The sequence below is a fragment of the Rhinopithecus roxellana genome, chromosome 6, assembly GCF_007565055.1.
Source record: "Rhinopithecus roxellana isolate Shanxi Qingling chromosome 6, ASM756505v1, whole genome shotgun sequence".
NCBI classification, from domain to species: Eukaryota; Metazoa; Chordata; class Mammalia; order Primates; family Cercopithecidae; genus Rhinopithecus; species Rhinopithecus roxellana.
This window is the reverse complement of record NC_044554.1, coordinates 48,268,837-48,296,755: the sequence shown is the minus strand read 5'-3', so window position 1 is coordinate 48,296,755 and position 27,919 is coordinate 48,268,837. Positions and strand designations below refer to the sequence as shown.

The 27,919-nt window shown below is 58.5% G+C and overlaps 1 protein-coding gene across 7 annotated transcripts; it reads left to right on the top strand.

Moving 5' to 3' along the window:
• The first annotated feature begins 5,752 nt into the window (after positions 1-5,752).
• ZNF316 (zinc finger protein 316) lies at positions 5,753-27,523 on the top strand. 7 transcript variants are annotated; one of them, XM_030932185.1, is made up of 9 exons: positions 7,698-7,840; positions 8,249-8,402; positions 9,422-9,521; positions 12,142-12,279; positions 12,687-13,072; positions 13,272-13,384; positions 14,133-14,259; positions 14,795-14,908; positions 23,415-27,523. In XM_030932185.1, exons 5-9 carry the CDS (start codon positions 12,715-12,717, stop codon positions 25,721-25,723), a joined length of 3,021 nt encoding a protein of 1,006 aa, XP_030788045.1. In that variant the 5' UTR covers positions 7,698-7,840; positions 8,249-8,402; positions 9,422-9,521; positions 12,142-12,279; positions 12,687-12,714; the 3' UTR covers positions 25,724-27,523. The 7 variants fall into 7 exon arrangements, with proteins under 7 accessions (XP_030788047.1, XP_030788049.1, XP_030788046.1 ...); XM_030932184.1 differs by lacking the exon at positions 7,698-7,840 and adding an exon at positions 7,866-7,885; XM_030932187.1 differs by lacking the exons at positions 7,698-7,840; positions 8,249-8,402 and adding an exon at positions 5,753-5,923.
• The last annotated feature ends 396 nt before the right edge of the window (positions 27,524-27,919 follow it).

The following is a 27,919-nucleotide window of genomic DNA, read 5'->3' as shown; positions in this document are numbered from 1 at the left end:
CTCAGCCTTGACCTTTGAGTGTCTGTGCCCGTCTCTGCATTGCCCAGCTGTAGCAAAAATCCTGTCAAGTCAGTTTAGCCAGAATCTCCACCCTTGATATCTGATCAAATCCCTCCTTGCCCACCACCCGCCGGGTGCCGTCTGATCACTCTTGCCTACCTTCAGCCAGGATCCTGGGAGTCAGTTCAACCAGAACCTCCCACCCTTCGTATTTTTCCACCCACCCACTCCCCTCCAACCTGCTCCTAGGCTGGAAGTCTCCACTTGTCCCTGCTGTATTCGGAATTGAGCCTAGTTCTATACTGAGGTCTCTTTTCCCTATTGCAATAGTTCCTGAATAAAATCTGTTTTTACCATTTTAACTACTGTCTAGCTCTGTTTTTTTTTCCTCTTTTTCTTTTCTTTTCTTTTCTTTTTTTTTTTTTTTTTTTGGAGACAGGGTCTCATTCTGTCACTCAGGCTAGAGTGCAGTGGCACCATCATAGCTCACTGCAGCCTCAGCCTCCCATGCTCAAGTGATCTTCCTGCCTCAGCCTCCCGAGTAGCTGGGACTACAGGCTCGCACCACCACACCTGGCTAATTTTTTCTACTTTTTGTAGAGACAAGGTCTCACTATGTTGCGCAGGCTGTTCTCAACTCCTGGGCTCAAGTGATCCTCCCACTTTGGCTTCCCAAAGTGCTGGGATTACAGGAGTAATATGGTTTGGATCTGTGTCCCCACCCAAATCTCATGTTCAATTGTTATTTATTTATTATTTTTGGAGATGGAGTCTCAGGACTGTCACCCCGGCTGGAGTGCAATGGCGCTATCTCAGCTCACTGCAACCTCCACCTCCTGGGTTCAAGAGATTCTCCTGCCTCAGCCTCCTGAGTAGCTGGGATTATAGGCACTCACCATCACTCCTGGCTAATTTTTGTATTTTTAGTAGAGACGGGGTTTCACCAGGTTGGCCAGGCTGGACTCAAACTCCTGACCTCAGGTGATCCACCCGCTTTGGCCTCCCAAAGTGCTGGGATTACAGGCCTGAGCCACCACGCCCGGCCTCTCAAGTTCAACTGTAATCCCCAGTGTTGGAGGTGGGACCTGGTGGGAGGTGATTGGATCATGGGGGCAATTTCTCATGGTTTGACACCATTCCCCTTGGAGCTGTCGTCATGTGAGTTCTTGTGGATCTAATTGTTTACAAGTGTGTGGCACCCCTCCCCTCTCTCTCATTCCTCCTGCTGCCGCCATTTGAAGTGCTGGCTCCCCCTTCACCTTTTGCCATGATTGGACATTTCCTGAGGCCTCCCCAGCCATGCTTCCTGTACAGCCTGCAGAGACATGAGCCAATGAAACCTCTTTTCTTTGTAAATTACCTAGTCTATGGCAGTTCTTTATAGCAATAGGAGAACTAACACAAGGCATGAGCCACCGCTCCCAGCCTCAGCTGTGGTTTTAATAGCAGCACTACTGCCTTCAGCCCACTCCAGGCACATAGAGGCTCAGTGGGAGCATCCATCAGCACCCTTCTGTGCCAGGCTCCCTGCCAGGCCCTGGCGTGAGAGCTCAGGAGGAGCCCAGGAGGGCTTCCTGTGGGAAGAGACAGCTAAGGAAGTCCTGAGAGCCGAGTGGAGGGGAGCCCTGCCCAGTCAAGGTTCTGTCCCTGCAGGTGGGTCTGCAGGTACGGGGCAGGCCCAAAGCCCACGTACTTGAATGGAGATGCTCTCGGCCTCACAGAATTCCAAACACTCCTGATGCCTGGTAACCTTCCACATACCCTGTGTCCCTGCCAGTGTGACACATGAAGGCTGAAGCCCAGAACAAGCTTCACGCTGATCACTGGGTGGGCCAGCACCCTCCTCACTGGCAGCACCCATCGTGGAGGATGGGCAGGAGCCAGGCAGACAATACCCCAGGAACTGTTTCATGAGTATGCTTGGGTATTCCCCCAGCCCCAATCCCACCAACTGTTCATAGATATGTGACTGACATGGAAATTGTACTAGTGCAAAAAGGGTGATTTACTTTTTTTTTTTTTGAGACGGAGTCTCGCTCTGTTGCCCATACTGGAGTGCAGGGGTGTGATCTCGGCTCACTGCAACCTCCACCTCCCGGGTTCAAGCGACTCTCCCACCTCAGCCTCCCGAGTAGCTGGGATTACAGGCACCCGCCACCATGCCCGGCTAAATTTTTGTATTTTTTTTTTTTTAATAGAGACGGGGTTTCACCATGTTGGTCAGGCTGGTCTTGAACTCCTGACCTCAGGTGATCCACCAGCCTTGGCCTCCCAAAGTGCTGGGATTACAGGCTTGAGCCATCGTGCCCTCCCTTATTTAATTTTTGAGATGGAGTCTCACTCTGTCACCCAGGCTGGAATGTAATGGCACAATCTGGGCTCATTGCAACCTCCGCCTCCCAGGTTCAAGCAATTCTCCTGCCTCAGCCTCCTGAGTAGCTGGGATTACAGGCGTGTACCACTATGCCAGGCTAATTTTTGTATTTTTTTTTTTTTTTTTTTGAGATGAAGTCTCGCTCAGTCGCCCAGGCTGGAGTGCAGTGGCGGCATCTCGGCTCACTGCAAGCTCCACCTCTCGGGTTCACGCCATTCTCCTGCCTCAGCCTCCCAAGTAGCTGGGACTACAGGCTCCCGCCGCCACGCCCAGCTAATTTTTTGCATTTTTAGTAGAGACGGGGTTTCACCGTGTTAGCCAGGATGGTCTCGATCTCCTGACCTCGTGATCCACCCGCCACGCCCACCCAAAGTGCTGGGATTACAGGCGTGAGCCACCGCGCCCGGCTTTTTTTTGAGTTGGAGTTTTGCCTTTGTTGCCTAGGCTGGAGTGCAAGGGTGAAATCTCGGCTCACTGCAACCTCCGCCTCCCGGGTTCAAGCGATTCTCCTGCCTCAGCCTCCCGAGTAGCTGGGATTACAGGTGTGTGCCACCACACCTGGCTAATTTTATATTTTTAGTAGAGACAGGGTTTCTCCATGTTGGTCAGGCTGGTCTTGAACTCCCGACCTCAGGTGATCCGCCCACCTCAGCCTCCCAAAGTGCTGGGATTACAGGTGTAAGCCACTGCACCTGGCCCCTAATTTTTGTATTTTTAGTAGAGACAGAGTTGCCCCACGTTAGCTAGGCTAGACTTGAACTCCTGACCCTAGGTGATCCACCCGCCTCAGCCTCCCAAAGTGCTAGGATTACAGGTGTCAGCCACCGTGGCCAGCTATTTTATTTATTATTATTATTTTTTTCAGACAGAGTCTCGTTTCTCGCTCTGTTGCCCAGGCTGGAGTGCAATGGCGCAATCTCAGCTCACTGCAAGCTCCGCCTCCCAGGTTCACGCCATTCACCTGCCTCAGCCTCCCGAGCAGCTGTGACTGCGGGCGCCTGCCACCATGCCCAGCTAATTTTTTTTGTATTTTTAGTAGAGACGGGGTTTCACCGTGTTAGCCAGGATGGTCTCAATCTCCTGACCTCGTGATCTGTCCGCCTTGGCCTTCCAAAGTGCTGGGATTACAGGCGTGAGCCACTGAGCCTTGCCTATTTTATTTTTGAGACAGAGTCTTCCTCTGTCACCCAGGCTGGAGTGCAGTGGTGTGATCACAGCTCACTGCAGCCTCAACCTCTTGGGCTCAAGCAATCCTCTCACCACAGCCTCCCAAGTAGCTGGGACTACAGGCGTGCACACCACACCCAACTAATTTTTAAATTTTTAGTAGAGTCACTATGTTGACTTTTATGTTTTAGTATTTCACTATGTTGCCCAGGCTGGTCTTGAACTCCTGGACTCAAGCCATCTTCCTGCTTCGGCCTCCCAAAGTGCTGGGATTCCAGGTGTGAGCCATTGCACCCAGCTACTTTTTAAAAATATTGTGTAGAGACAGGGTCTTGCTATGTTGTCCAGGCTGCTCTCAAACTCCTGGCCTTAAGCTATCCTCCTGCCTCAGCCTTCCAAAGTGCTGGGACTGAGCCAATCCTGGCCTGCTTTTTCATTACTTCCTTCTTCAAATGAGTCTGGGGAAATCTATCAAGACTGAGTTCAGTAGTGAGTGACAAGAAGGTCCAACTGAACTACAGTTTATGAAAACCAATTGTCCTCAGGTCAGAGGCATCCTCAGGTGGCCCAGGCCTGGTCTAGCATTTCCCCAAAGCCAAAGACACCTAAGCCCCACCAGCTTCCTTCCTCTCCTCTCCGTCTCCTCAGCCCCTCAGCAGCGCTGTTGGAGCAAGAAGCAAAAATCACTGGTAGGGCCCGGCGAGATGACTCACACCTGTAATCCCAGCACTTTGGGAGGCTGAGGTGGGAGGATCACTTCAGCCCAGGAGTTTGAGACCAGCCTCGGCAACATAGGGACACATAATCTCTACAAACACTAATAATTTAAAAAATTAGCCAGGCATGGTGGCACGTGCCTACGGTCCTAGCTACTCAGGAGGCTGAGGCAGGAGGATCACCTAAGCCTAAGAGGTCAAGGCTGCAATGAAGCTATGATCACATCACTGCACTGCAGCCTGGGTGACAGAGTGAGGGAAGGGAAAGGAAGGGGAAGGGAGGGGAGGGGAGGGGAAGGGAAAGGAACGGAAGGGGAGGGAAAGGAAGGGAAAAGAAGGGGAGGGGAAGAAGGGGGAAAGGAAAAAGGAAAGGAAAGGGAAAGGAAGGAAAAGAAAGGAAGGAAAGGAAAGAAAGAAGGAAAAGGAAAATTATCTGTGGATGAGGGAGAGGAAGAAATTGAGTCTCGGATTAGGTATGAGGTGAGGACAGACCAAGAGGAGATCTGAGGAGATGCGGGGGTGATTCGGGGTCCCTACCTGACAGGGTGGAGGGATCTAAGGTCAGGATGGAGCTGCTGACTCTCTCTTATACATCCTCCTCCCCTGGGGTCCCTTGCCGTCCACATCACAGGTGGTTTTGGGCAATGGGCAGCACTGGGAAGTGACAGGGTGTAGGGGGGCAGGGTTGGGGTACTCTCTCCCCGCCACACTGTCCCTCCATAATCACAGTGCCCACAGTGTCCCCATCTTTATATCTCCACCTCCAGGTTTGACAACATCCTGCCCTTTCCTGCTCCTGCAGGGCTAAGGGTGGCAAAGGCCTGGTGCCTTCACATTCCAGCTGCTTCCCTTTACCTGGTGTATTAGTCCGTTTTCATGCTGTTATAAAGAACTACCCAAGACTGGGAAACTTACAAAGGAAAGAGGTTTAACTAACTCACAGAGCCGGGCACAGCGGCTCATGCCTGTAATCCCAAAACTTTGGGAGGCCAAGGTGGGCGGATCATGAGGTCAGGAGTTTGAGACCAGACTGACTAACATGGTGAAACCCCATCTCAACTAAAAATACAAAAATTAGCCGGGCGTGGTGGTAGGCGCTTGTAATCCCACCTACTTGGGAGGCTGAGGCAGGAGAATCACTTGAACCCGGGAGGTGGATGTTGCAGTGAGCAGAGATCGTGCCACTGCACCCCAGCCTGGGTGACAGAGCGAGACTCCGTCTCAAAAAAAAAAAAAAACAAAACAAAAAACCCCACCACCACCACCAAAAACTGACTCACAGTTCCGCTTGACTGGGGAGGCCTCAGGAAACTTACAATCATGGTGGAAGGGGAAGCAAACACTTCCTTCTTCACATGATGGCAGGAAGGAGGAGTGTGGCGCAAAAGGGAAAAGCCTCTTACAAAACCATCAGATATCATGAGTACTCACTAACATGAGAACAGCATGAGGTGAACTGCCCCCATGATTTAATTACCTCCCACCGCGTCCCTTCCACAACATGTGGGGATCATGAGAACGACAATTCAAGATGAGATTTCAGTGGGGACACAGCGAAACCATATCACCTGGTGACACTGCTTTTGGTTAATTGTCCTACAGTCAGAGGCGTTCCTGGGAACCGCCTGGGGGCAATTGCGCCTTCCTACTGAACCTGACAGATCAGGTAGGGTGGGGAAGGGTCTAATATAGGGATCAGGGTTCTAAAAGATACCCACAGGGGAGTCAGGCAGTGTCATTCAGATATGGGCCGGGAGGAAGGGGACAGGGAGTGATGGGCACTGAGGACCATGGCCAAGCTCAGTTCCACCCACAGAAGCTGGTTACTTCTCAGGCCCTACTGGCTGGTGCCCTGCAAACCAGGGGCCTTGTGTTGCCAGAACTTCTGATTTTTCAAATTGTATTTATTATTAGAGATGGGGTTTCAATCTGTTGCCCAGGCTGGAGTGCACTGGTGCTTCGACCAGTGTGCATTACATCTTCGACTTCCTGGGCTCAAGCGATCCTCCCACCTCATTTTCTCAAAGTGCTGGGATTATAGGTGTGACTCACCTCCGCCCCCTAGAGTGCTTAATTTATAGGTGTGAGATCCCACATTAGAACCTGATTTTTCAATTTTATTTTTTAAACAAGAGTGGGACTCCTTATTTTAAAATGTTATTATATTAAGACATTTTAAAACACCAAGAGCCAAGCAACATCACTGTGAGGGGTCTGATTCAAGGGGTTGGGGCTGCACCCCTCTGTGGGACTAAGGTTTGAGTCCTCCTCTATCTTATTACTATTTTTTTTTTTCTTTTTTTTTGAGACAGAGTCTCACCCTGTCACCCAGGCAGGAGTGCAGTGGCAATCTCGGCTTACTGCAACCTTCGCCTCCCGGCTTCAAACGATTCTCCTGTCTCAGCCTCCCGAGTAGCTGGGACTACAGGCGTGCACTACCACAGCCATCTAATTTTTGTATTTTTAGTAGAGATGGGGTTTCACCCACCACGTTGGCCAGGCTAGTCTCGAACTCCTGACCTCGTGATCCGCCCGCCAAGGCCTCCCAAAGTGCTAGGATTACAGACACCGCGCCTGGCCGAGTCCTCCTCTATCTCTTGCCCAGTCAGGCCTGAGATTCCCACAGTAAAGCACCAATAACAATGGTGCAAGCGGGCTGGGAGCTGGGGAAGGGGCCTGGGCCACACCATTCCAGGTGGCAGACAGGACTCACCGATGCCAGAGCTCATCCTGACACCCCAGCTGCACCTCTTGGGAGTAGGTGCAGAGAGGCGTGGGGGTGAGGGCCTGGGGGTGGCCGCTGAGCGCACCGACACCTCCCTGGGCTCCTGGGGTCGCCTGTCACTTCTGCCCCCACACTGGCCATTCCCTCTGCCTGGACATCGTTTCCCTGCCGGTGACCCCATGTCCCTCCGAGTGCGAGCTCCACAACCCGTCTCCGCCTGCACTCAACCGCCACAGCCCACATATAAGACGTTCACCCCGCCCGTCCCTCCTTCCTCCCCGCCCACAAGACGTTCACCCCGCGAGGGCCCGGGGGGTCTGGCGGAGGCGCGGACACCTGGCCCCCTCCCCACCACAGAGGTCGCCGCCTCCCTCCACCGTCCTGGGGTCCGGGGCAGGCCCCGTGGACGGGCGAAGGGGCCCCAGCGCGAGGCGTGGTCCTCAGCGGGCGCCCCCTGATGAACTAGGCCGGGCTGGGGTTCGAGGAAGGGTTAGGCGGCGGGACCTCGGGGTCACCTCCCAGACCTGGCCGGGGTGTCCAGGAGCGGGGCGAGGTCGTGGACGCCCCACAAGTGTCGAGGACGCTCCCGTTCCCTCCCTGCACGCCCGGTCCGAGGCCCAGCTGGGCAAACCTCCACAACCCGCGCTTCTCAGCTCCGCGCCGCGGCCCCCGCGTGACCGGAAGTTCCTCCCCCCGCGGGCGCGGGCGAGGCGGGGCCGGCCGGCGGCACTTCCGGTGCCCACGCGCCGCCGTCGCGCAGCTCCCGGGCCGTCACTTTGTGTAGCGCGGGGCCCGCCGCCGGCCCGCAGGCCCCGGCCCCGGTGTCCAGCCCGCGGCTCGGCCAGCCCGGCCCGCGCGGTGAGTGGGTCTCGTGGGGCCGGTGGGCGGCAGCGCAGGCGGCAGGTGCGGGCGGGCCGGGCTTGCGCTCGGGGGCGGCGGCGGCGGCGGGGCCGGGCTGGCCCTCGACGCCCGGCGCGGGGAGGCCGCGGGGAGGCGGCTGGGCCGGGGCCTGCGGGGTCGGAACGGAGCGCGGGTCGGACCTTCAGCGGCAGCGCCCCCGCCTCCCGGACTGCCGTCCGGGCCTGCGCGTTGCCGACCCCCGGGGCCAGTCCAGGCAGGAGGCGGAGGGGGCAGGCCCGGGAGGCCACGCGTGACACCTCGGGGTGCTCGCCCACACCTTCTCGGCCGTAGCGGCAGGGGCTGGGCCGCGGCCGCCCCCAGGACACACCCATCCAGGAGGGGCTGTCACCGTCTGGGTCTCTGCAGGAGGAGGAGGCTCCGGACGCCCCCTGGGGAGCGGGAGGCGCCCGGCCGGTCGCCCCAGGAGCCCGCTTTGTGACCTTGGGGGCCTTGACTGGGCTGTCCCTCATCTGCAGAAGGAGCCCCGGTGGGCTGCTCGTCTGTCTTCTGCTGCCGGCAGGTGGGTAGGGACACCCATCCCTGAGATTGGATGGGGTCTGGGCTGTCCCGCGTGGCAGCAGAGGTAGGAAAGGGGCTGGGCTTTGGTCGAGGACCTGATGGGCAAGAGGAAGTGCAGATACCAGGAGGATGAGGTCCCCAGCTCTGCTTGTGTGGGGAGACCTTGGTGCTTGGTGTGGTTCAACAAGTGTGGGCAGGCCTGGGGAGCCAGGTGGGGTGGTGAGGGGGCTACCCTGGGGGACCTGGGATGGCCCCCCTGGAAATAACCTGCACCAGGAGCAAACCCAGGAGAGTAAGGGGATCCAGAATCCGAGGACAGACAGTGAGGACCGTGGTGGTCGGGGAAGGAAGTCTTCCAGGAGGGCATGAAGACCCGAAGGGCTCTGAGGGCAGTGGGGGCCACCCAGAGGGAATGAAGGGGGCTAGACACAAGCACACCCCCACATCTCCCACCCTCTGAGTTGGGTTTCCGTGGCTTTGGAGCTTTTGTGGAGAGTTTCTATCCACTTTCAAGCTTTTTCTTTTCTTCCTGTCTTTGTCTCCCTCCCTTTTTCTCTTGGAAGATATCTTGTCACCTCCCATTCTAAATGTTGGCTGCAGCACCGTATCCTAGAGTGCAGGACCCTGGTAGAAATGAGGGTTTGGGGCCGGGTGAGGTGGCTTACGCCTGTGATCCCAGCACTTTGGGAGGCCGAGGCGGGTGGATCACCTGAGGTCGGGAGTTTGAGAAATGAGGGTTTGGGATGAAGTTGGTGGCCTCTGGTTTGGGATTGATGCTGATGAGGCCCCCTGTGGCCTCTGACCCAGAGTTGGATGCCGAAGGAGAGGTGAGCAGTGTTTACAGTGGACTGGCAGGCTGGCAAGAGGAGGGAAAGAGTGCGGGACTTGGGGAGGCAGAGATAACCCAGGGAGAGTTGCTGGAATCTAAACTGCCCGGCCCGCTGTGGTCTGGTTTTCAGACCATTCTGTTCTGAATCTTGGGTTGGGGACGATGTCTGGCTGTGTTTCTGACCTCTGTAGGAGCTGGTCCTTCACCTTCTCTGGTCATCCGTGGGTGGACTTCTTGGGAGAAAGAACTCGGTGTCCTCTTTGGAGGCAGAGACTCTCCACTGCTTCTGGGGTGAGTTCCAATTCTAAGGGTCCCACCAACCAGCAGTGGTCAGCCTGTTCTGGAACAGGACAGTAGGGCCAAAATGCTGAGTTTTAAAAATCCCGTGCCCATCACATTGGCTGGCGACTTCAGACATTCTTTTAGTAAGTGAATGCTTCTTAAGTGCTGGTGTGGGGGCTAGTCAGACATGAGCAAAGGGAGCTTCTGCTGCTCTGGAGCTGACCACACGCAGGGAGAGAGATGATAAGACAGTCTCATAAGTGTATTTTTAAGATGTGGTAGGTGCTGCGAGGGAAGAAATACAGGGAACTCTATCACCACTGGGCCCCGGGGGCTGCCTCGGAAGATCACCCAGGAAGAGGGAAAGAGAGTTCCAAGGATGGGGAATAGCACACACAGGGCCTGAGATGAGAGGAACATGCAGCCACTTTATTCCAAAGCCATGAAGTGTTCTTCTGTTGTGTCCTCATATTGGTGGCCTGGCTCTGGGAGTTGAAAGTTGCTGCTTCAGGTGGTGGCCAGACGAGACAACTCTGCCGGGCTTGGCATGGCACCTAGGCCCAGCCTGAATCTGCGGCCTGAGGCTTGAAAGAGAAAAGCCCTTCTCTGGGCCTCAAGTGGGTGGCGGTTGGGAAACCGTTGCTGAGTGTACCCAGCGCCCTGAGTGCTGGGCAGGGCCGCGTCCTCCTGGAGGTGGCGAGCATAACACGCAGAGCATGCGTTTCCACACTTCAGGCATCTTCACACGCCAAAGAGCTGTGGACACTGAGAAGGCCGGCTTCTGGGAGAGGCTGGAGGTTGGGGCGGTGCTCCCAGGCATAGTTCTGTGACTTGAGTCTTTGGGGGTCAGTGATTCTGAAACTGGAAAGGGGGCTGGAGCCAGTGAGGGGGCACAGGTGACCTTTGGGACAGAGGTGGCTTCTGGATGCCTGTGTGTCCCAGCCCGTGACTTGGGTGGGCCTGTGTGAATGCTCAGAGCTTCCTGGCTACTAAAGTGGATTTTAAGGCAGCTGCTCAAAGCAGTTCAGGAAACGAGTACGCGCCGCTGCTATGGTTTGGCTGTTTGTCCAGGTGTCAGGCTGTTCTTGCATTGCTGTGAAAAACTACCTGAGACTGGCTAATTTATAAAGAAGAGGTGAAATTGGCGTATGGTTCTGCAGCCCGTACAGGAAGCATGGTGCTGGCATCTGCCTGGCATCTAGGGGGCCTCAGGAAGCCTTTAATCATGGTGGATGGTGAGGGGGAATAGGCATGTCACATGGCGAAAACAGGAACAAGCAAGAGAGAGTGAGTGGGGAGGCGCCACACACTTAAAGACGACCAGATGTCCTGTGAACGCAGAGCGAGCACTCATTACTCACTGTCTCCAAGGGGATGGCCCGCCCCCATGATCCAGTCACCTCCCACCAGGCCCCACCTCCAGCACTGGGGATTATGGTTCAGCATGAGATCTGGGCGGGAACAAACATCTAGGCTCCATCAGTCCCCTTCCAGTCTCAGTCTCATGCTGAAGTGTGATTTCCAGTGTTGGAGGTGGGCCTGGTGGGAGGAGATTGGCTCATGGGGGCGGATCCCTCATGAATGGTTTAGCACCATCCCCTTGGTGATAAGGGAGTTCTCAGTTCATGAGAGATGTGGTTGTTTTAAAAGAGTGTGGAGCTTCCTCCCTCTCTCTTGCTGCCCCTTTGCCTCCCTCCATGAGTGGAAGCTTCCTGAGGCCCTCCCCAGAAACAGATGCTGGTGCCCTGTTGGTGCAGGCTGTTGAACTGTAAGTGAATGAAACCTCTTTTCTTTATAACTTACTCAGCCTCAGGTATTCCTTCACAGTGATGCAGAAATGGCCTAACACAGCTGCCTAATTGATAGAGAAGTGATGGGTTACAGAGGGAGAGGTAATCATGGAGCAGCTTTCTCCTGTGTCCGTAAGAACACCAGGTGTGGTGGTCTGGACTGTTCTCATGAAGGCCACTCTGTATTGTTTTAGGAGTTCTGTGGCAGACAGTGTCCACTGCTCAAGCTGGATGAACTAGGGTGGGCCCAGTGCTCTGTGTGGCCAAGTGGCCTGACATTCCAGGATGCTTCTGGGGCTCATGGCCTCAGCCCCTGGATTCTGGGCTTGGCTCGCTGTGGAAATGGCCCTGTTGAGGCCGGAGACACTGATGGTGTGTGTCCTGGGTGATGGGCCAGGTCTCAGGTTTATACCCAGAAAGGAGCCACTGAAATGGACTCATCAACTCTGTGACTCTTCCCTGCCCTTGAGACCTCACAGGGGCTGGTGAAGGACACGCAGTGGGGAGGGGCAAGGGGTCCCAGGGCCAGCAGATCCCATCCTGCTGTGTCCATGGCCCTGGACCCTGTGTCGGTGTGGCTGCCTCTCCCCTGAGCTTCTGGGCTGAGCTGTCCCTGATGTCAGTGAGAGAGTAGGACCCTGTAGCCTCTGGGACTTTGATAAGTCAGCCCTTAAGAGTCTCTGATCCCCAAACTTGAAATGTCACAGGCATTTCCTGTCCTCCTGATGGTCTGGCAATGAGCTGTGTGTCTGCCATGCACTGCACTTTTCACAGAGCGAGGGCTGAGGGCACATGAAGGTGACGCTGGCTCGCAGCCCCCGCTCTCCCATGTCCTGCAGGAAGGAGCCTGACCTGCTGGCTTCCCGGCACCTGTCTCTCCTCCCAGCCCCGTCCTGCCTTGCAAGTGCCTGCAGCCTGTCTGTGCTGAGACTTCTTGGCGTTCCCTGCTGGCCTGGTTCATGTGTGTTGAGGACCAGGTAAGCGTCTCTTTGTTCTGTGTATCCTTCTGGCTAAACACGGGCCACCCTCGGGCTGTGTGATACTTCCTTGTGGATAAAGACTGGGAGAAATGGCTGATTTACTCCAGGAAAGAGCAGCAGTTCACACCAGGCATGTAGTTCTTTGTGAAAAGGAGTTGAGACTGGCATCCTAGGGCTCATGCGGAGGGGCTCCTGGGGCAGCCTTTCTGGGTACAGAATGTCTTGGTGGTGCAGGGGAAGACCATGGGAAGGCCTGGTCCTCCCTCATCTCCATTGCCTTCAACTACATAACAGGAGGAGTCAGTCCTGCTCCCCGCGCCCCTGCCAGGCTGTGGGAGACCCTGTGAGGGGACCTGTGTGGTGTGCTGAGAGCAGCGCATCACTGGTGTCCATCTGCGTTTCAGGCCACGCGGAGGCTCGCTCCCAGGGAGGATGGCGGCACTCCACAGGACTCCCGACTCCCCAGCTGTCCAGCTGGAGCGGGCAGAGGACGGGGCAGAGTGCGACCCTGACCAGGAGGAAGAGGAGGAGGAGGAGGAAAAGGGGGAAGAGGCGCAGGAGGTGGCAGAAGAGGAGGAGGAGATAGTGGTGGAAGAGGAGGAGGAGGGTGTGGCAGAGGTAGTGGAGGACACGCAGGTGGAGGAGGTGGCCGAGGTGGAGGTGGAGGCGGACGTGGAGGAGGAGGAGGACGTGAAGGAGGTGCTGGCAGAGGAGCAGCCTCCGGCATTGGGGACCCAGGAGCGACTTAGCCATGGTGGTGATGCCAAGTCCCCAGTTCTTCAGGAAAAGGGTAAGAAAAGCAGCCAGCCTTGGGGAGGAGGTGAATGGGGCTGAGGTGGGCCAGGCCAGGGACCTGGTCAAGTCAGGAGGGTTCTTGGGCCGATAGGGTGGAGCTGAAGCCCAGCTTTGCAATGAGGGTGTTTCCGGGGCTCCTGGCCCTGCAGGCTGGGGGCTCAGGGCAGCTGGCCCTAAGAGATCTCTCCCCGCAGGCCTGCAGGCCTCCTGGGCTCCGGCCACTCCTAGGGATGAGGACCTGGAGGAGGATGAGGAGGAGGAGGAGGAGGATGAGGACGAGGATGATTTGCTGACGGCTGGGTCTCAGGTGAGCTGCCCTCTCCGTATGGGGCTTGGGTAACCTAGGCAGGGTTCTCCCCGGGGCCTCGGCACCTGCTGTCTGGAGACATCTGTTGGCAGCGGCCACGGCACTGGGGTCCCCAGGCTAGGCCGTGGCCCTGAGTTGGGAGGGGCCACAGGAAGCGGCTGGGTGTCCAGCCCCAAGCCCAGGGGTGTGGTCCTGCTCTCCTGGGCATTGGGTTGTCCTGATCGCTTTGGCTGCCACCCACTCAACGGCACTGTGCACAGCGACTTCAGAGGCCTGGCTGTCCCCCAAGGCTGGCTGCTCCCGCACCTGGAGTGCCTGTCACACGTCCAGGGTCTGGGTTCCTGCTGCCCAGTCAGGTCAGGCGCCAGTGCCCATGCTCAGTTTAGTTGCTCCTGCTTGTCCACACAGGAGTGGGCCCTCCATGGCTGACGTGGCCGTTGCACTGGCTTGAGCCACACTGCATGAAGAGAGGAACTGGGGGCAGGGCTCATTGTCTCCTGACCTCTGCATGAGCCACAGCTCTGCCCTATGAGCTGGGTCATTCACCCTCTTTGAGCTTGAGTCCCCATTCTCTGGCTGGGATCTGGCCCCTGCTTTCCAGGGCTGCAGCAAGGCCTGAAAGCCCTCAGTGCCGTCTGGGCATCTGTGTCCCCCTGACACCCACGCTGGAGGGCCTCAGTGGCCTCAATCATCTGTGGCTCTTTGTAAAGGGCTCCCTCAGCCTCTCACCTGGGGCTCCGTTTCCCAGGGACTGGTGACGTTTGAAGACGTGGCTGTGTACTTCTCCCTGGAGGAGTGGGAAAGGCTGGAAGCAGACCAGCGGGGCCTCTATCAGGAAGTCATGCAGGAGAACTATGGGATTCTGGTGTCCTTGGGTAAGGATGGGACCTTTTGTCCCCAAGAGGCAGCCTGGTGTGATGGCTGCCAGGGGCTTAGCTGTCTGACGGGGGCTTTCAAATCCCAGGGTCTTTGCAAAGGTGGATGCTGGGCCCAGCCCACCTCCCAGGGAAGCCCTAGGACCCCATGGCCTCTGGGTGGGGCGGGGGATGTCACTGGCCAGGCAACGCCCTGAGCCAGGTGATACATCTGTGGAGGCAGTCTGACTCTGGTCTCTGCGGTATGGCCCCTGAAGCCTCTGGGGGTGAGGAGGGAGAGGGAGGAGGAGGAGTGTGGGCATCTTGCAGGTGAAGGTGTTGGGGGGGCTTGGTGGGAGGAGAGCAGGGGAGGACAGGGAAGGGTTCACAGGGAAGGGAATGCCTGGACCCTTCGGAGCAGGGAGGGGTGGGGAGGGCTAATGCTGGGAACGTGGAGGGGGAGGGGGAGGGGTACCGAGCGGTGGCGCAGCACGGGCCGTAGGGCAGCAGAGGGCCCACGGGAGCCGCCTGTAGCCGTTGTCTGTTCTCCTGGCAGGATACCCAATCCCCAAGCCTGATCTGATCTTCCGGCTGGAACAAGGGGAAGAACCTTGGGTCCCAGATAGCCCCCGACCTGAGGAAGGAGACATCGTCACTGGTGTCTACACAGGTGAGCGCGGATGGAATTTCGTGGTTTGTGCTGACAACTTCTCGGAGCTGTTGTCAAACTTTGGCCTTCACTGAGCTCTCTGCAGACCTGGTACCTGGTGCCTCTGACTGCACCTCTGACCATCTGTGCTGAGGAGTGAGGTATGGAGGGGGCTCTGTGGATATGGGGGTCGCCGGCCTGTGCCAACCTCTGCCTTTGCTGCCTGGCTTCTGGTGGTTCAAGTTCCAGAGAGGTCTGAGGGCTCTAAGGTCCTTAGAGAACCTAGAGGTTCCTCCTAGGAACCTTTAAAAATGATTCCCTGTCCCACATTGGAACCTGTGAATTTCTTTGCATGTGAGGGGCCAGCTGTCAGGTGGTGGCTGAGCCAGGGCAGGTGCAGGAGCCCAGCACGCCATCGCGGAGGCCCTTCTAATGACACAGCACTAGCTGGTCCTTCTGCTTCTCTGCCCACTTGGCCGCCGTGTCTGGGAAAAGGCTCCCCGCAGTCTCCCTTGCTCTCCCTGGAGCACCGTGGGGAGGACTCTGAACGGGGTGGGCAGCTTGGGGCATTCTGGAGAGGAGGTTTTGGAGTGATGGGTGCAGAAGGCGTTCAGGGTGGTGAATTTTCCTGGAAACCTCAGGCGCAGCTCTGATTCTGCTCCTTCAACTCTAAGGCTCCCTTTACTCATCTGAAGAAATTGAACTCAGGTTCCCACTGGAGGATGCCACACTGTCAGTTGCGTGGAGGTTCTTAGTGGTGTCTGAGGGGCTCCTAGCATCAGAGAGCTATGCAGAGGCCCCTGGCCCACAGGTGTCTGGTTTGGGGCTGGGTGATGCCAGTCAGGAGGGGCAATGGGTAGACTCGGAGCACCGCATAGATGTGTTTTCAAATGAAAATACTGGTGTGTGGTGGCTCACGTCTATAATCCCAGCACTTTGGGAGGCCGAGGCGGGCAGATCACTCAAGGTCGAGTTTGAGACCAGCCTGACCAACATGGCAAAACCCCGTCTCTACTAAAAATGCAAAAATTAGCTGGGCGTGATGGCGTGTGCCTGTAGTCCCAGCTACTTGGGAGGCTGAGGCAGGAGAATGGCTTGAACCCGGGAGGCAGAGGTTGTAGTGAGCCAGGATTGCACCACTGCACTCCAGCCTGGGTGACAAAGTGAGACTCTGTGTCAAAAATTAAAAAAAAAAAAAAATAGGTTGGGCACGGTGGCTCACACCTGTAATCCCAGCACTTTGGGAGGCGGAGGCAGGCAGATCATGAGGTCAGGAGTTCAAGACCAGTCTGGGCAATATGGTGAAACCCCATCTCTACTAAAAATACAAAAATTAGCCGGGTGTGGTGGTGTGCGCCTGTAGTCCCAGATACTTGGGAGGCTGAGGCAGAAGAATCGCTTGAACTCAGGAGGTGGTGGTTGCAGTGGGCCAAGATTGCACCACTGCACTCCAGCCTGGTGACAGAGTAAGACGCCATCTCAAAAAAAAAAAAAAAAAAAAAAAAAACCATCAGATCTCGTGAGAACTCCCTCATCATCATGAGAACAGCATGGGAGCAACGGCCCCCATGATCTGATCACCTCCCACCAGGTCCCTCCCTTGACATGACACTTGGGGATTACCATTGGAGATAAGGTTTGGGTGGAGACACAGAGCTGAACTGTCATTGAAGCCTCCTCTCTGTGTCATTGTAGGAGGCCTTTCCTGCTGCCATTCTCCAGACACTTGGGGACCCTCTTGGAACATTTCCCAGGCTTCAGTCAGGAGTGTTCTGGTTGGCAAGAAAGATCACTGCTACCCCCGGGATGAGTGTGGGATATGGGTGACGCTCTTAGGAGGAGAAGGGGACACAGGCCCGTGGGGCCCGTCCCTCAGCATGTGGTCTACTTGTGCTCCTGTTCTCTGTGCCTCTTGAAGGGTTAGGGGTAGAGCCTTGTGCAGGCTTGAGCCTGAGTGGTTCCCTTTCAGTCCAGGCGACAGGACCCTTGTGGCCTGCGCACCTGGCTGGGCCAGTGCCCCCTGCGCCCCCTCTGGCTGCTCATCGTGCTGGGGCTGGTAGGCCTGGGATGCCCCTGGCCCTGAGTGAGTGTGTCACGGTGGCCTCTGAAATGTGACCCATAGCCTGTGTACTGAGTAGCTACCCTCCCCTGATGCTCCCCACTCCCCCAGTGCTCCCCACTCCCCCAGTGCTCCCTGCCTCCCCTGCATTCATTTCTGGCCAGCTGAGCTGGTTGAGATCGCTGGGGCAGGACAGAGGCTGACTGTCCCCAGGCTGACAGAGTTTGTTTCTAGACTGGAGTCTTGCAAGAGCCAAGTGTGTCCCTCTCTTGGGCTCCTTGATGAGTTGGGCCACAATGACATCTGGGCTCTGGCACTGCGCTCATCAGGACCCACCCCTCCTGAGGGCTGCTGAAGCCCCCACCTGCCCTTCAGCCATGCTCTAGCCCCACGCTTCCCCTCCTGCCCCTCCCCTGTCCTGCCTTTCTCCTTACCTGGCTTAGATCCCCACCCTGGTTGAACTCTGTTTTTTGCCGGCTCTGGTCTGCACTGGAGGAAGAATGTGCCTGGAGAAAATTGTGGCTGTGGGTGCCTGCAGGCCTCATGTGGCTGCCAGTGGCCTTGGCCTGGCAGGCCAGCCCTGTACTTGTGGGGCTGCCTCTCCACCCTCCAAGATGACCCCCTCAGCCACTGCAGACTGGCCCTTCTGAGGTCACCTGCCCCAGTGAGGGGCAGGACCAGTGCCTGTCCTCAGAGGAGGCCCCCTCCTTACAGACCTGGCAGCCTGGCCAGGGCTATGTGGCTGGTTCAGATCCCAGTGCAGATGCTGTGCCCGAGAACCCTACCTCCCCCAAGCACCAATGTGTGGGGCAGTGCCACCCTCGTCTCCCTGACATTTTGCAGAAGGGAGGGCTGCTAATGCCTATGAACTTGGGTGTGTCACCCTTGTCCACCTCCTCCCTTTGCTGTCCCCCATGAGGGAGGGTCTCTCTAAGGCCATCTGGAGTTTGTGTCTGGATAGAGAAAGTTGCACCAGCCGGGGGAGGGGAGGGAGCAGGTGTTGGCCTCACTCAGAACTGACTTCCACAGCCTGCACTCCAGGCCAGGCCCTAGCGGATGGGTTGTCAGAGGGAGAGAAGTGGGGCTGTTTAGTCAGCTCACTCCGCAGACTCGCCGTGCGGCCCAGGTCAGGTTGGGCCTGGAGGGCAGGTTCCAGACTCCGAGATGGGCAGAGGTTGCCCAGGGGTGGGAGTTGTAGATGGTGGCGCCTGCTGCCATGGGTGATGTGTATGGGCTACACTAAGCAGCATCCCTGAGTGATGTGAGATGTGTGTGGTATCCCATGGCAGGTTGGGACCGTGTCTTCTGGGTCAGGCATGTGGCTGTGGGGCCACTGTTTTCCCCACAGCCCCTGTGATTAGTGTCCTACATAGGACCCCCACCCTCTGCCCAGGGCAGGGCACTTACCAGACGTGTTCCGGGGACTCTGCTGCTGGGGGCATTGGCTGGCCCCTGGGATTACCACTGCCTCCTGCATAGTTAAGCCAGGGCCTGGGGATAGAAGCTGGAGAGCCTACAGTTGTGTTGGTGGGATTCTGGGTAAATGCTCGGCTTTGGTGATGCCGATGACCACCCTCCCTAGGGATCTTTGTGCATCCAGGGCCTCCCTGAGGGCCTTGGCACGCACCAGCCACTGGTGAGCAGGAAGGCCCTAGTGTGGGCTGGAGGGTGCCCTGCCCCTCCTGTCCAGTCCAGGAGGCAGCCTGCCTCCTGGGCACAGGGCTGGCCAGGGCCCTGTCTAGGGTTAGGGACTGTGGCCCAGCCTCAAGAGGAAAGGCCTTGGTGGGGATCTGTGGCCACCAGGGCCTGATGGCAGGAAAGGAGCATCGCCTGACATTTGGGGGACAACTTGAGCGATGACCAACAGAAAGCATGGGATGGACAGCAGGGGCCTCGGCATCTGCAGGGACACGTGGTGGCAGCAGCACCACCCGACCCTGGGAGGTGCTTCTGCAGCCGCATCGCAGGTGTTTATGGATGTGCATTTCATCCTTGCAGCAGTCCCACCAAGTGGATTTATCCACTGGTGCTGTTATCGACCCATTTTACAGATGGGGAAACTCAGATTTAAGGCCTTGTCCAGGGTCCATGGCCAGTGCGTCGTAGGAGTGGAATTCACACCCAGGCAGAGCCCGGGCCCTCCAGCTGCCTTTTGAGGTGAAGCCAAGGGAGAGATGGTGTAGCATCCCAGCCTGGCCCCTGCCGTCCTGATGCAACTGAGCAGATGTGGGGCTTCAGCCTGCAGGAGGGTTACTATGGTGGGCACAGTGGAGTAGTGAGCCCTTGAGGAACATCTCAGCATTAAGATTTGAAGGGAAGCCTCTAAAGATGCCACTCGTGCTAGGGAGCAGCTGTGCCCAGTGCTGGCGCCTGTGGAGGGAGGTGGGGGAGATAGTTCCTGTGAAAGCCCTGAGGCCTTTCATTCATTCCCTTGGCACCCAACCTGCTGGGGTGGTCTCCCCTCCATCAGCTCCTATCACCTGCTGCTGGATGGGGGGGGTCTTAGTGTTCCCAGTTCAGGACACAGGCTGTGAAGGTCCTTGTGGCTACACTCTGGAAGTTTCTCCCTCCCTAGACAGCTAACTTTGAGCCTCTGGTCAGCCTCTGCTTTTGACCACTGAGCCTTGTGGTCCCTCGGGATCTTCCCGGAAGCCTAGCTGAATGTTGCTAGGCCAGAGTCCTCAGGCCTAAAGGTGAGGTGCAGGGGAGAAGGACCGCCAGCCCCAGGGTCTCTTCTCCTCCGCTGTCCCCTGCATTCTGGAGGAAGCAGGTGTTGGGCACCCTGGGCTGCTGTACATGGTTCCTGCCCCAGTGCCCCCCAGCTGTTGAGAAACATGTGCCAACCCCTCCTAGTCAGCCTCCAGTCTTGGGTCTGATGAGTTGAGCTGTGAGGCCTCACTTAGATCTAAAAAAGGGCTTTGGATCTGAGAGCCAGCAAACGCCCTTGGGGCCATGTCCCTGGAGTCCTGTTGGCTGAACACCCTCAGTCAAGGATGTTCCCATCCACTTCGACAGAGCCTGGCCTGGGGCAGGCTGGTTTCCCTCTGGGACCCTTCCCAGGGGCCCTGCTACTTCCTGGGAGCTCCCCTCAGAGTGCAGCCAGCTCAGACTTCCCAGGGACTTGGATGCCCTTCCTGTCCCACACTCGGTGTCAGTGGTGGCCTATCACCATGCCATATGCTGGAATGTGGCCCACCCTTGTCTCAGTTGTTGGACAGGCGGCCATGCCAGCTCCAGAGCTGGTGGGAGGTGCCCTCTCTACAGAGCCTACTGGGAGGGTGGCTCCCTGCCTACCTCCCCAAGTGAGAGGCTTCCTTGCTGCACTCAGGATCAAGGGAGAGGTGCTGGGAGGAGCCTCCCAGCTCTGGGCAGCTGAGACTTCTATGGGCAAGGCTGCACTTGGCCTGGGAGTCCATTTCTTTGAGGCTTATTGTACAGTAAATGCTCGTTGAGTCTTGCCTGGTTCCTGAGGTGCCGATGCGTCTTGCTACAAAATCGTAGTTGTTCCTAGGCTTGAACCTTCCCCATTTGGAGGCATCTCTAAACCCAAGACCTGCATCAGAGCCTAAGGGTCAGATCCTTTCCAGCTCTCTGCCAGCCTCCCTACCCTGTAGGGTTGGGGCTTAGGGCTGGGGTGCAGCAGCCTTCCCGGACCTGGGGAGTGTTGCTGCCAAACGGGAACTGGGCTGATGGGGACTGGGCTTTTCTTTGCTGCTCTATGCACAGAGTGGCTGTGGGTGGCAGTTCGAGGTAGACTCAACTTAGTGACAAGAAACCTTTTTATTTCAAGCTTACGTTTACTATAATAGTAAACCGAGAAAGTATCATGAAATGGGAAAGATGAAGTAACCCATTTTCTGACCCTTTTCTATGATGCCTGTTTTTTCACAGTGAAGCCAGGCCTGTGTGGGTCTGTGTTTTCCTGAGGCTCTAGGTCCCCATATGGAATGCATGTGGGACAAGGCAGTGCCAAGGCCATGCAGCCTGGTGGGGGCCAGCGTGCGACATGAGGGGCCGCCCGAGGCGCACTGGGACCTCCTGGGCTCCGACTTCCCCCCTAGGGGCAGGACTCAGTGGTCCAAGCTTATCCAGCTAGGTGATGGCTGAAATGGGCCAGTGCCTTGGCAGGGGACCCAGGTGGGGTGAGGACGAGATTCCCACACCAGCTGTGGGAGCTGGAACCTTCCAGATGCTGAGACTGTGGGGTAGACACCAGGCAGGGTCCATGAAGGTGCCTTGGAGCATATGGGGCCACAGGCCAGGTGTCATCCCTGTGTTCCCTGTGACTTAGTGCCTGCTCCATAGACATCAGTTCCCTCCTGGGTGTGTCACAGTGTCTTTTTTTTTTTTAGACGGAGTCTCGCTATGTCGCCCAGGCTGGAGTGCAGTGGCGCGATCTCGGCTCACTGCAAGCTCCGCCTTCCAGGTTCATGCCATTCTCCCGCCTCAGCCTCCGAGTAGCTGGGACTACAGGCGCCCGCCACCTCGCCCAGCTAGTTTTTTGTATTTTTTAGTAGAGGTTAGCCAGGATGGTCTTGATCTCCTGACCTCGTGATCCACCTGCCTCGGGCTCCCAAAGTGCTGGGATTACAGGCCACCGTGCCCGGCCTACAGTGTCTTAGGTGTATCAGCCATCTATAGGAGCCCCACCGAGCCAACTCCATCTACATGCTCTTTGCTGCCCGCACAGGTGCCTCGGAGGGCCAAAGGGAGAGGGCACGGGTGCAGCTTGGTGGGAGAGGGTCTGAATGGGGGAGGCTGAGCAAACCTTAGAGCTGACAGGCTGGGCGTGGTGGCTCACACCCGTAATCCCAGCACTTTGGAAGGCTGAGGCAGGTGGATCACCTGAGGTCAAGAGTTCAAGACCAGCCTGGTCAACGTGGTGCAACCCGTTTCTATTAAAAATACAAAGTAAAGTAGTTGGGTGTGGTGGCTCATGCCTGTAATCCCAGCACTTTGGGAGGCCGAGGCGGGCAGATCACAAGGTCAGGAGTTCGAGACCAGTCTGGCCAATATGGTGAATCCCTGTCTCTACCAAAAATATAAAAATTAGCTGGGCATGGTGGCAGGCGCCTGTAGTCCCAGCTACTCGGGAGGCTGAGGCAGGAGAATCACTTGAACCTGGGAGGTGGAGGTTGCAGTAAGCCGAGGTCACGCCACTGCATTCCAGCCTGGGCAACAGAGCAAGACTCCGTCTCAAAAAACAAAACAAAACAAAACAAACGGCCGGGCACGATGGCTCACCCCTGTAATTCCAGAACTTTGGGAGGCCGAAGCAGGCGGATCACCTGAGGTCAGGAGTTTGAGACCAGCCTGACCAACATGGAGAAGCCCCGTCTCTACTTTAAAAAAAGAAAAAAAAAAGCTGGGCGTGGTGGCACACGCCTGTAATCCCAGCTACTGAGGAGACTGAGGCAGGAGAATTGCTTGAACCTGGGAGGTGGAGGTTGCGTTGGGCCAAGATTCCGCCATTGCACTCCAGCCTGGGCAACAAGAGCGCAATTCCGTCTCAAAAAACAAAACAAAATTTAAAAAAGACGAGGCGTGGTGGGTCACGCCTGCAATCCCAGCACTTTGGGAGGCTGAGGCGGGCAGATCACCTGGGGTCAGGAGTTCGAGACCAGCCTGGCCAACATGGCGAAACCCCATCTCTACTAAAAATACAAAAAATAGCCAGCTGTGGTGGTGTGCGCCTGTAATCCCAGCTACTAGGGAGACTGAGGCTGGAGAACTGCTTGAACCTGGGAAGTGGAGGATGCAGTGAGCTTTAAAAAACAAATAAAAAGCAGGGCGTGGTGGCATGAGCCCATAATCCCAGCTACTCGGGAGGCTGATATGGGAGAATTGCTTGAACCCAGGAGGCAGAGGTTGCAGTGAGCCAAGATCGAGCCACTACACTCCAGCCTGGGTGACAGAGTGAGACTCCTGTCTTTAAAAAAAAAAAAAAAAAAAAAAAAAAAAAAAAAGGCTTAGAGCTGACAAAGGCAGGTTCTCTTGTGGAGGGGCCCGCAGGCTTCGCTGTCTTCCAGGAAAGCCAGGGAGGGGGAGCTCTCGGGAAAACGGCCCCAGCGTCTCCACCTGGTTTTCTCAGCACAGGATCCCTGCTTGGGTCTCACCCCTTGCTAGAGTTTGCCCCATTCCTCAGCAGGTGGCAAGCCCTGGAGGGAGCCTGCAGTCTGGAAGAGATGTTGGACGGGAGCCCTGGCTTTCCTGGGAGGGACAGTTTCGTGTGCTGCGTGTCCCCAGGTTCCTAGCTGGGGGCGGCGGCTTTCCTGCCCTGTGGCTGTTCAGGACTGGCAGTGGGGCATGCGCAACCACTCACTCGGCAAAAGGAAGTGCCCTGTCCGACTGAAGGAAGGTCCTGCTGGTGGTGTCTCAGAAGCCCTGATTTCTCGGGACAGGAACCTTCCAAAGGCTCCTGTCAAGTTCACTTACCTCTCTCTTCTGGCCTGCCTTTGTCGTCTTCAGGAGCCTGGTTCTGGACGGACGACATAGAGGACCACGATGAGGAAGACGATGAGGATTTCCTGGCGGAGGTGGCTGAGGAGGAGAACGAGCCCCCAGGGCTCTGGTCAGCGGCCTACGGCGTGGGCGACGTGCCTGGGACGTGGGGCCCCGACGACTCGGATTCGGCGCAGACTCCAGAGAGGTGGGGCCCCGACCAAGGCGGCCTCGGGGTACTGGCCGACGGCTCTGAAACAAAGCCTTTCCTGCACGGCCGGGAGCCGGGTGCGAACCTGCTGTCGACCTGGGCGTTCCCCGCCTCAGTGGCTCCGCTGGCCGGGCGGCCCGAGACCACGTGCGACGTGTGCGGCAAGGTCTTCCCGCACCGCTCGCGGCTGGCCAAGCACCAGCGCTACCACGCGGCAGTCAAGCCCTTCGGCTGTGAGGAGTGCGGCAAGGGCTTCGTGTACCGCTCGCACCTGGCCATCCACCAGCGCACGCACACCGGTGAGAAGCCCTTCCCGTGCCCGGACTGCGGCAAGCGCTTCGTCTACAAGTCGCACCTGGTTACGCACCGACGCATCCACACGGGCGAGCGGCCCTACCGCTGCGCTTTCTGCGGCGCGGGCTTCGGACGCCGCTCCTACCTGGTCACGCACCAGCGCACGCACACGGGCGAGCGGCCCTACCCGTGTCCGCACTGCGGCCGCAGCTTCAGCCAGAGCTCGGCGCTGGCGCGGCACCAGGCGGTGCACACGGCCGACCGCCCGCACTGCTGCCCCGACTGCGGCCAGGCCTTCCGCCTGCGCGCCGACTTCCAGCGCCACCGACGCGGCGGGGGCTGTGCGGAGCCGGGTGGTGACGGCCCCCGGCGGGAGCCCGGCGAGACGGCGGCCGCCGCGGGGCCGGAGGACACCGACCCTGGGCCAGAGGGACCGGGGGGACCTGAAGCCGGTGAAGCGGACGGAGAGGCGGAGGCCGCGGCCGAGGAGAGAGAGGAGGCGGCGCCCACCCCCAGCGGCAAGGCTGACCCCGCGCCGCACCGGCGCTTCCTGGAGCTGGGCAATGGCCTGGGAGAGGGCGAAGGCCCCTCCTCCCACCCGCTGGGCTTCCACTTCCCCGTGCACCCCAAGTCCTGGCTGCACCCAGACAGCTTCCCGCTCCTGGGCCTACCCGACTTCCGAGAGCGGCTGCCGGTCGACGGGCGCCCGCTCCCTGCGCCCCTGGGGGGCCCGCTCTCCCTGGTGGAGGGGACAGGGCTGGCCTGCGACCCTTTCGGCGCCGGCGGGGCCGGGGGCGGCGGAGGCGGCCTGCGCGCGTTCGGGCCTGCCGTCGGGAGTCTGCTCGCGGAGCCCGCGCCGGCCGCGCTGGCGGAGGAGGAGAGCCCGTGGATCTGCTCCGACTGCGGCAAGACGTTCGGGCGCCGGGCTGCGCTGGCCAAGCACCAGCGCTACCACGCGGGCGAGAGGCCACACCGCTGCGCCGATTGCGGCAAGAGCTTCGTGTACGGCTCGCACCTGGCGCGCCACCGGCGCACGCACACCGGCGAGCGGCCCTTCCCGTGCCCCGAGTGCGGCGCGCGCTTCGCCCGTGGCTCGCACTTGGCGGCGCACGTGCGCGGCCACACCGGCGAGAAACCGTTCGTGTGCGGCGTGTGCGGCGCGGGCTTCAGCCGTCGCGCGCACTTGACAGCTCACGGGCGCGCGCACACCGGGGAGCGGCCCTACGCGTGCGGAGAGTGCGGCCGGCGCTTCGGACAGAGCGCCGCGCTGACGCGGCACCAGTGGGCTCACGCCGAGGAGAAGCCGCACCGCTGCCCCGACTGCGGCAAGGGCTTCGGCCACAGCTCGGACTTCAAGCGTCACCGACGCACTCACACGGGCGAGAAACCCTTCCGCTGCGCCGACTGCGGCCGCGGCTTCGCGCAGCGCTCCAATCTGGCCAAGCACCGGCGCGGCCACACGGGCGAACGTCCTTTCCCGTGCCCTGAGTGTGGCAAGCGCTTTTCGCAGCGTTCTGTGCTGGTCACGCACCAGCGCACACACACGGGCGAGCGGCCCTATGCCTGCGCCAACTGCGGCCGCCGCTTTTCGCAGAGTTCGCACCTGCTCACCCACATGAAGACGCACCGCGGCGCCGCCGCAGCGGCGGGCTCGGGTTCGGCCCCAGCCCCCACGCCCAAGCCCGAGGCGGCCGCCAAGGGGCCGTCCAGCGCTGGCCCGGGGGAGCGCGGCAGCGCCCTGCTGGAGTTCGCGGGCGGCACAAGCTTCGGCTCCGAGCACCAGGCCGCGTTCGCCGGGCCCTCGGGCGCCTACAGGGAGGGCGTCCTGTGAGGGGCACGGGGCCGACGGCAGCGCAGCCTGCAGGGCCACCGGCCCCTCGCTCCTCGGGCCCCGGGAGGCTGAGGGTCCCAGTCCTGGGTGCGGTGCCTTCCCTCAGCCCCCGCACTGCGGCCCCGAGTCTCTTGCCCGCCGGGTCCGTGAGCTCAGCCGGAGACGTGGGGAGCTCTGGAGAGAAGAGCAGCGCGGAGGCAGCGAGGCCTGGGCGCCACCCACACGGAGACTGCGATATTCCCTGGGTGGGCCCGGGCTGTGAAGCAGGGCGGTAGTTGGCGGGCGATGCTATTTATTTTACCCGGATTCCGACTTGGGTGGCCCAGGGAGCAAGGGACATGTGCGTTTGCAACCGGGTGTGGCGGCGAGGGAGGGGAAAGCCCTTGCTCCACGGGAGGGTGGGGTCCAGCCACGCAGGTGGGCCGGCGAGATGCCTGGGAGGCCGGTGGGTTTGGCTGACCACTTCCTCCCATTCCTCAGTGGGAGACTTAGGGCCTCCCGGTCATCCGAAGGTTTAATTGCCAGAGGCGAGGGGAGACCTTGTAGGTTTCCAAAGGGCGGAGCTGCAATGGGAAAACTTGAAACTTGTCGTCTGCAGATATTTATTTCCACCTCTCATATGGCCTAAAGAATCTAGGAGGAGTAAAAAGCCAGATACCAAACTTACGGCCAGGTAGACGAGTCGCGGGTGTTGACAGGGTCCAGAAGGAGTTTGAAGCCTTATTCTCGAGCCGCCTGCTGTCCTCTCTCCACACGGGCACAGAGGGCACCCGGGCGCCCGCCGCACCGGTTCGGTTTTGGTCTCTGCTTCTCTCAGTCCTTTGGTACTTTCACCTCCCTCAGCGGGAGGTGGCAAACTCAGACATCTTTGGGCGCCCGAGGCCCTCGCAGCCCTGAGCCCCAGCTTTCACTTCCCTGGGCTGCCCGTCTCCTGGAGCAGGCAGACGCTCCGTCCTCGGAGCCCAGCGCTCACTTAGAGCGACTGAGGTTGGTTGAAGGATCTTCCCCCACATCCCATAATTAGGGCCCTAGGACACCCGCAGGTCCCTTTAACTCTGCTTCTGTCATTACACTAGTAGTGTTTCTGTTTAGAGTCCCATTTCACAAATTGGTTAGTTGAGGCACCCGTGTCCTGGCAGCTTGCACAGTGGCTGTCCACTTCTGGGGGGTGTGGACCTGAGCCGTGGCTCAGTGACAAACCAGGCACCCAACTATGCAAGGCCCCTGCCTGGTGGGCGCCCCACCCTACGGACTGGGCCCATGGAAGCTACTGGGCAGGCAACTGGGGTGTAGTTCATGTGAAGCCCTCCCTCCCCTCATGCTTTTGGGGCCACTGTGAGTGGGGCCAGGAAACGGATTTTTGGTGCAGCTGCATTTCCTTATAGACCTAGTTCCTTCCACATTAGTGTAGACATGGCCTTGGGGGCTGAGCGCAGCAGCCAGGCTGCCTGGGCTGGGGGCGGGTAGGAGGCACGGTAGTTGGTGGGTGGGAAGAGGGCCTGGGTGGTGGCGGTCAGTTAGCCTGGCTGGGTGAGATTGCGGGGCGGGGTGGTGAGGAGAGCAGGGATCCCAGGGAGGCATCGGTGTGCTGGGTAATGGCCTCAGCCCTGGGTTTCTCCTCTCTCTGCGGGACAGGAGTCTCAGAAAGGGCCAAGGGCAAGGTGGGCTCGGGGGCTCTGGGAATCTCAGCTCTAGCCCTATATGGCCAGGATCTGCTGTCCCTGTCCCTCCTGGGCCCCAGCAGCTGTCCTGCAGCCGTTGGCAGGAGGGCCTGGCTTTAATAAAGAGTGGACAAACTGAGTTTCTGACTGGACTCCATGCTGTTGCCACTTCTTGGAACCCGTCGGGGAGGCTTTGTGCGGCCTCAGGTCCAACTTGCTTCTGCAAATATTTTTAAAAGATTTTCTCTTCTAAGAAATTAGAATCGGTCCTAGGATGGCCCATGAGGAGTCAGCCCCAGGCCAGTGTGGCCCTGTGCTGCTCATGCCCACCGTCTTCTTTGGTGGCCCTCACCCTCTTCACACTTGATGTAGTGCAAACACCTGTCTTGGGCCATTACTGTTTGTGAAGGTGTTGACCAGGCTTCCGGAGGCCAGAGCGAGGGGCCAGGTGCCCTTCCTGGTGGTCCAAACACATTCCCAGCCCTTTCCTCAGAGGCCCCCGCACCATGTGGCTCATCCAGGGCTCACCTGTTGC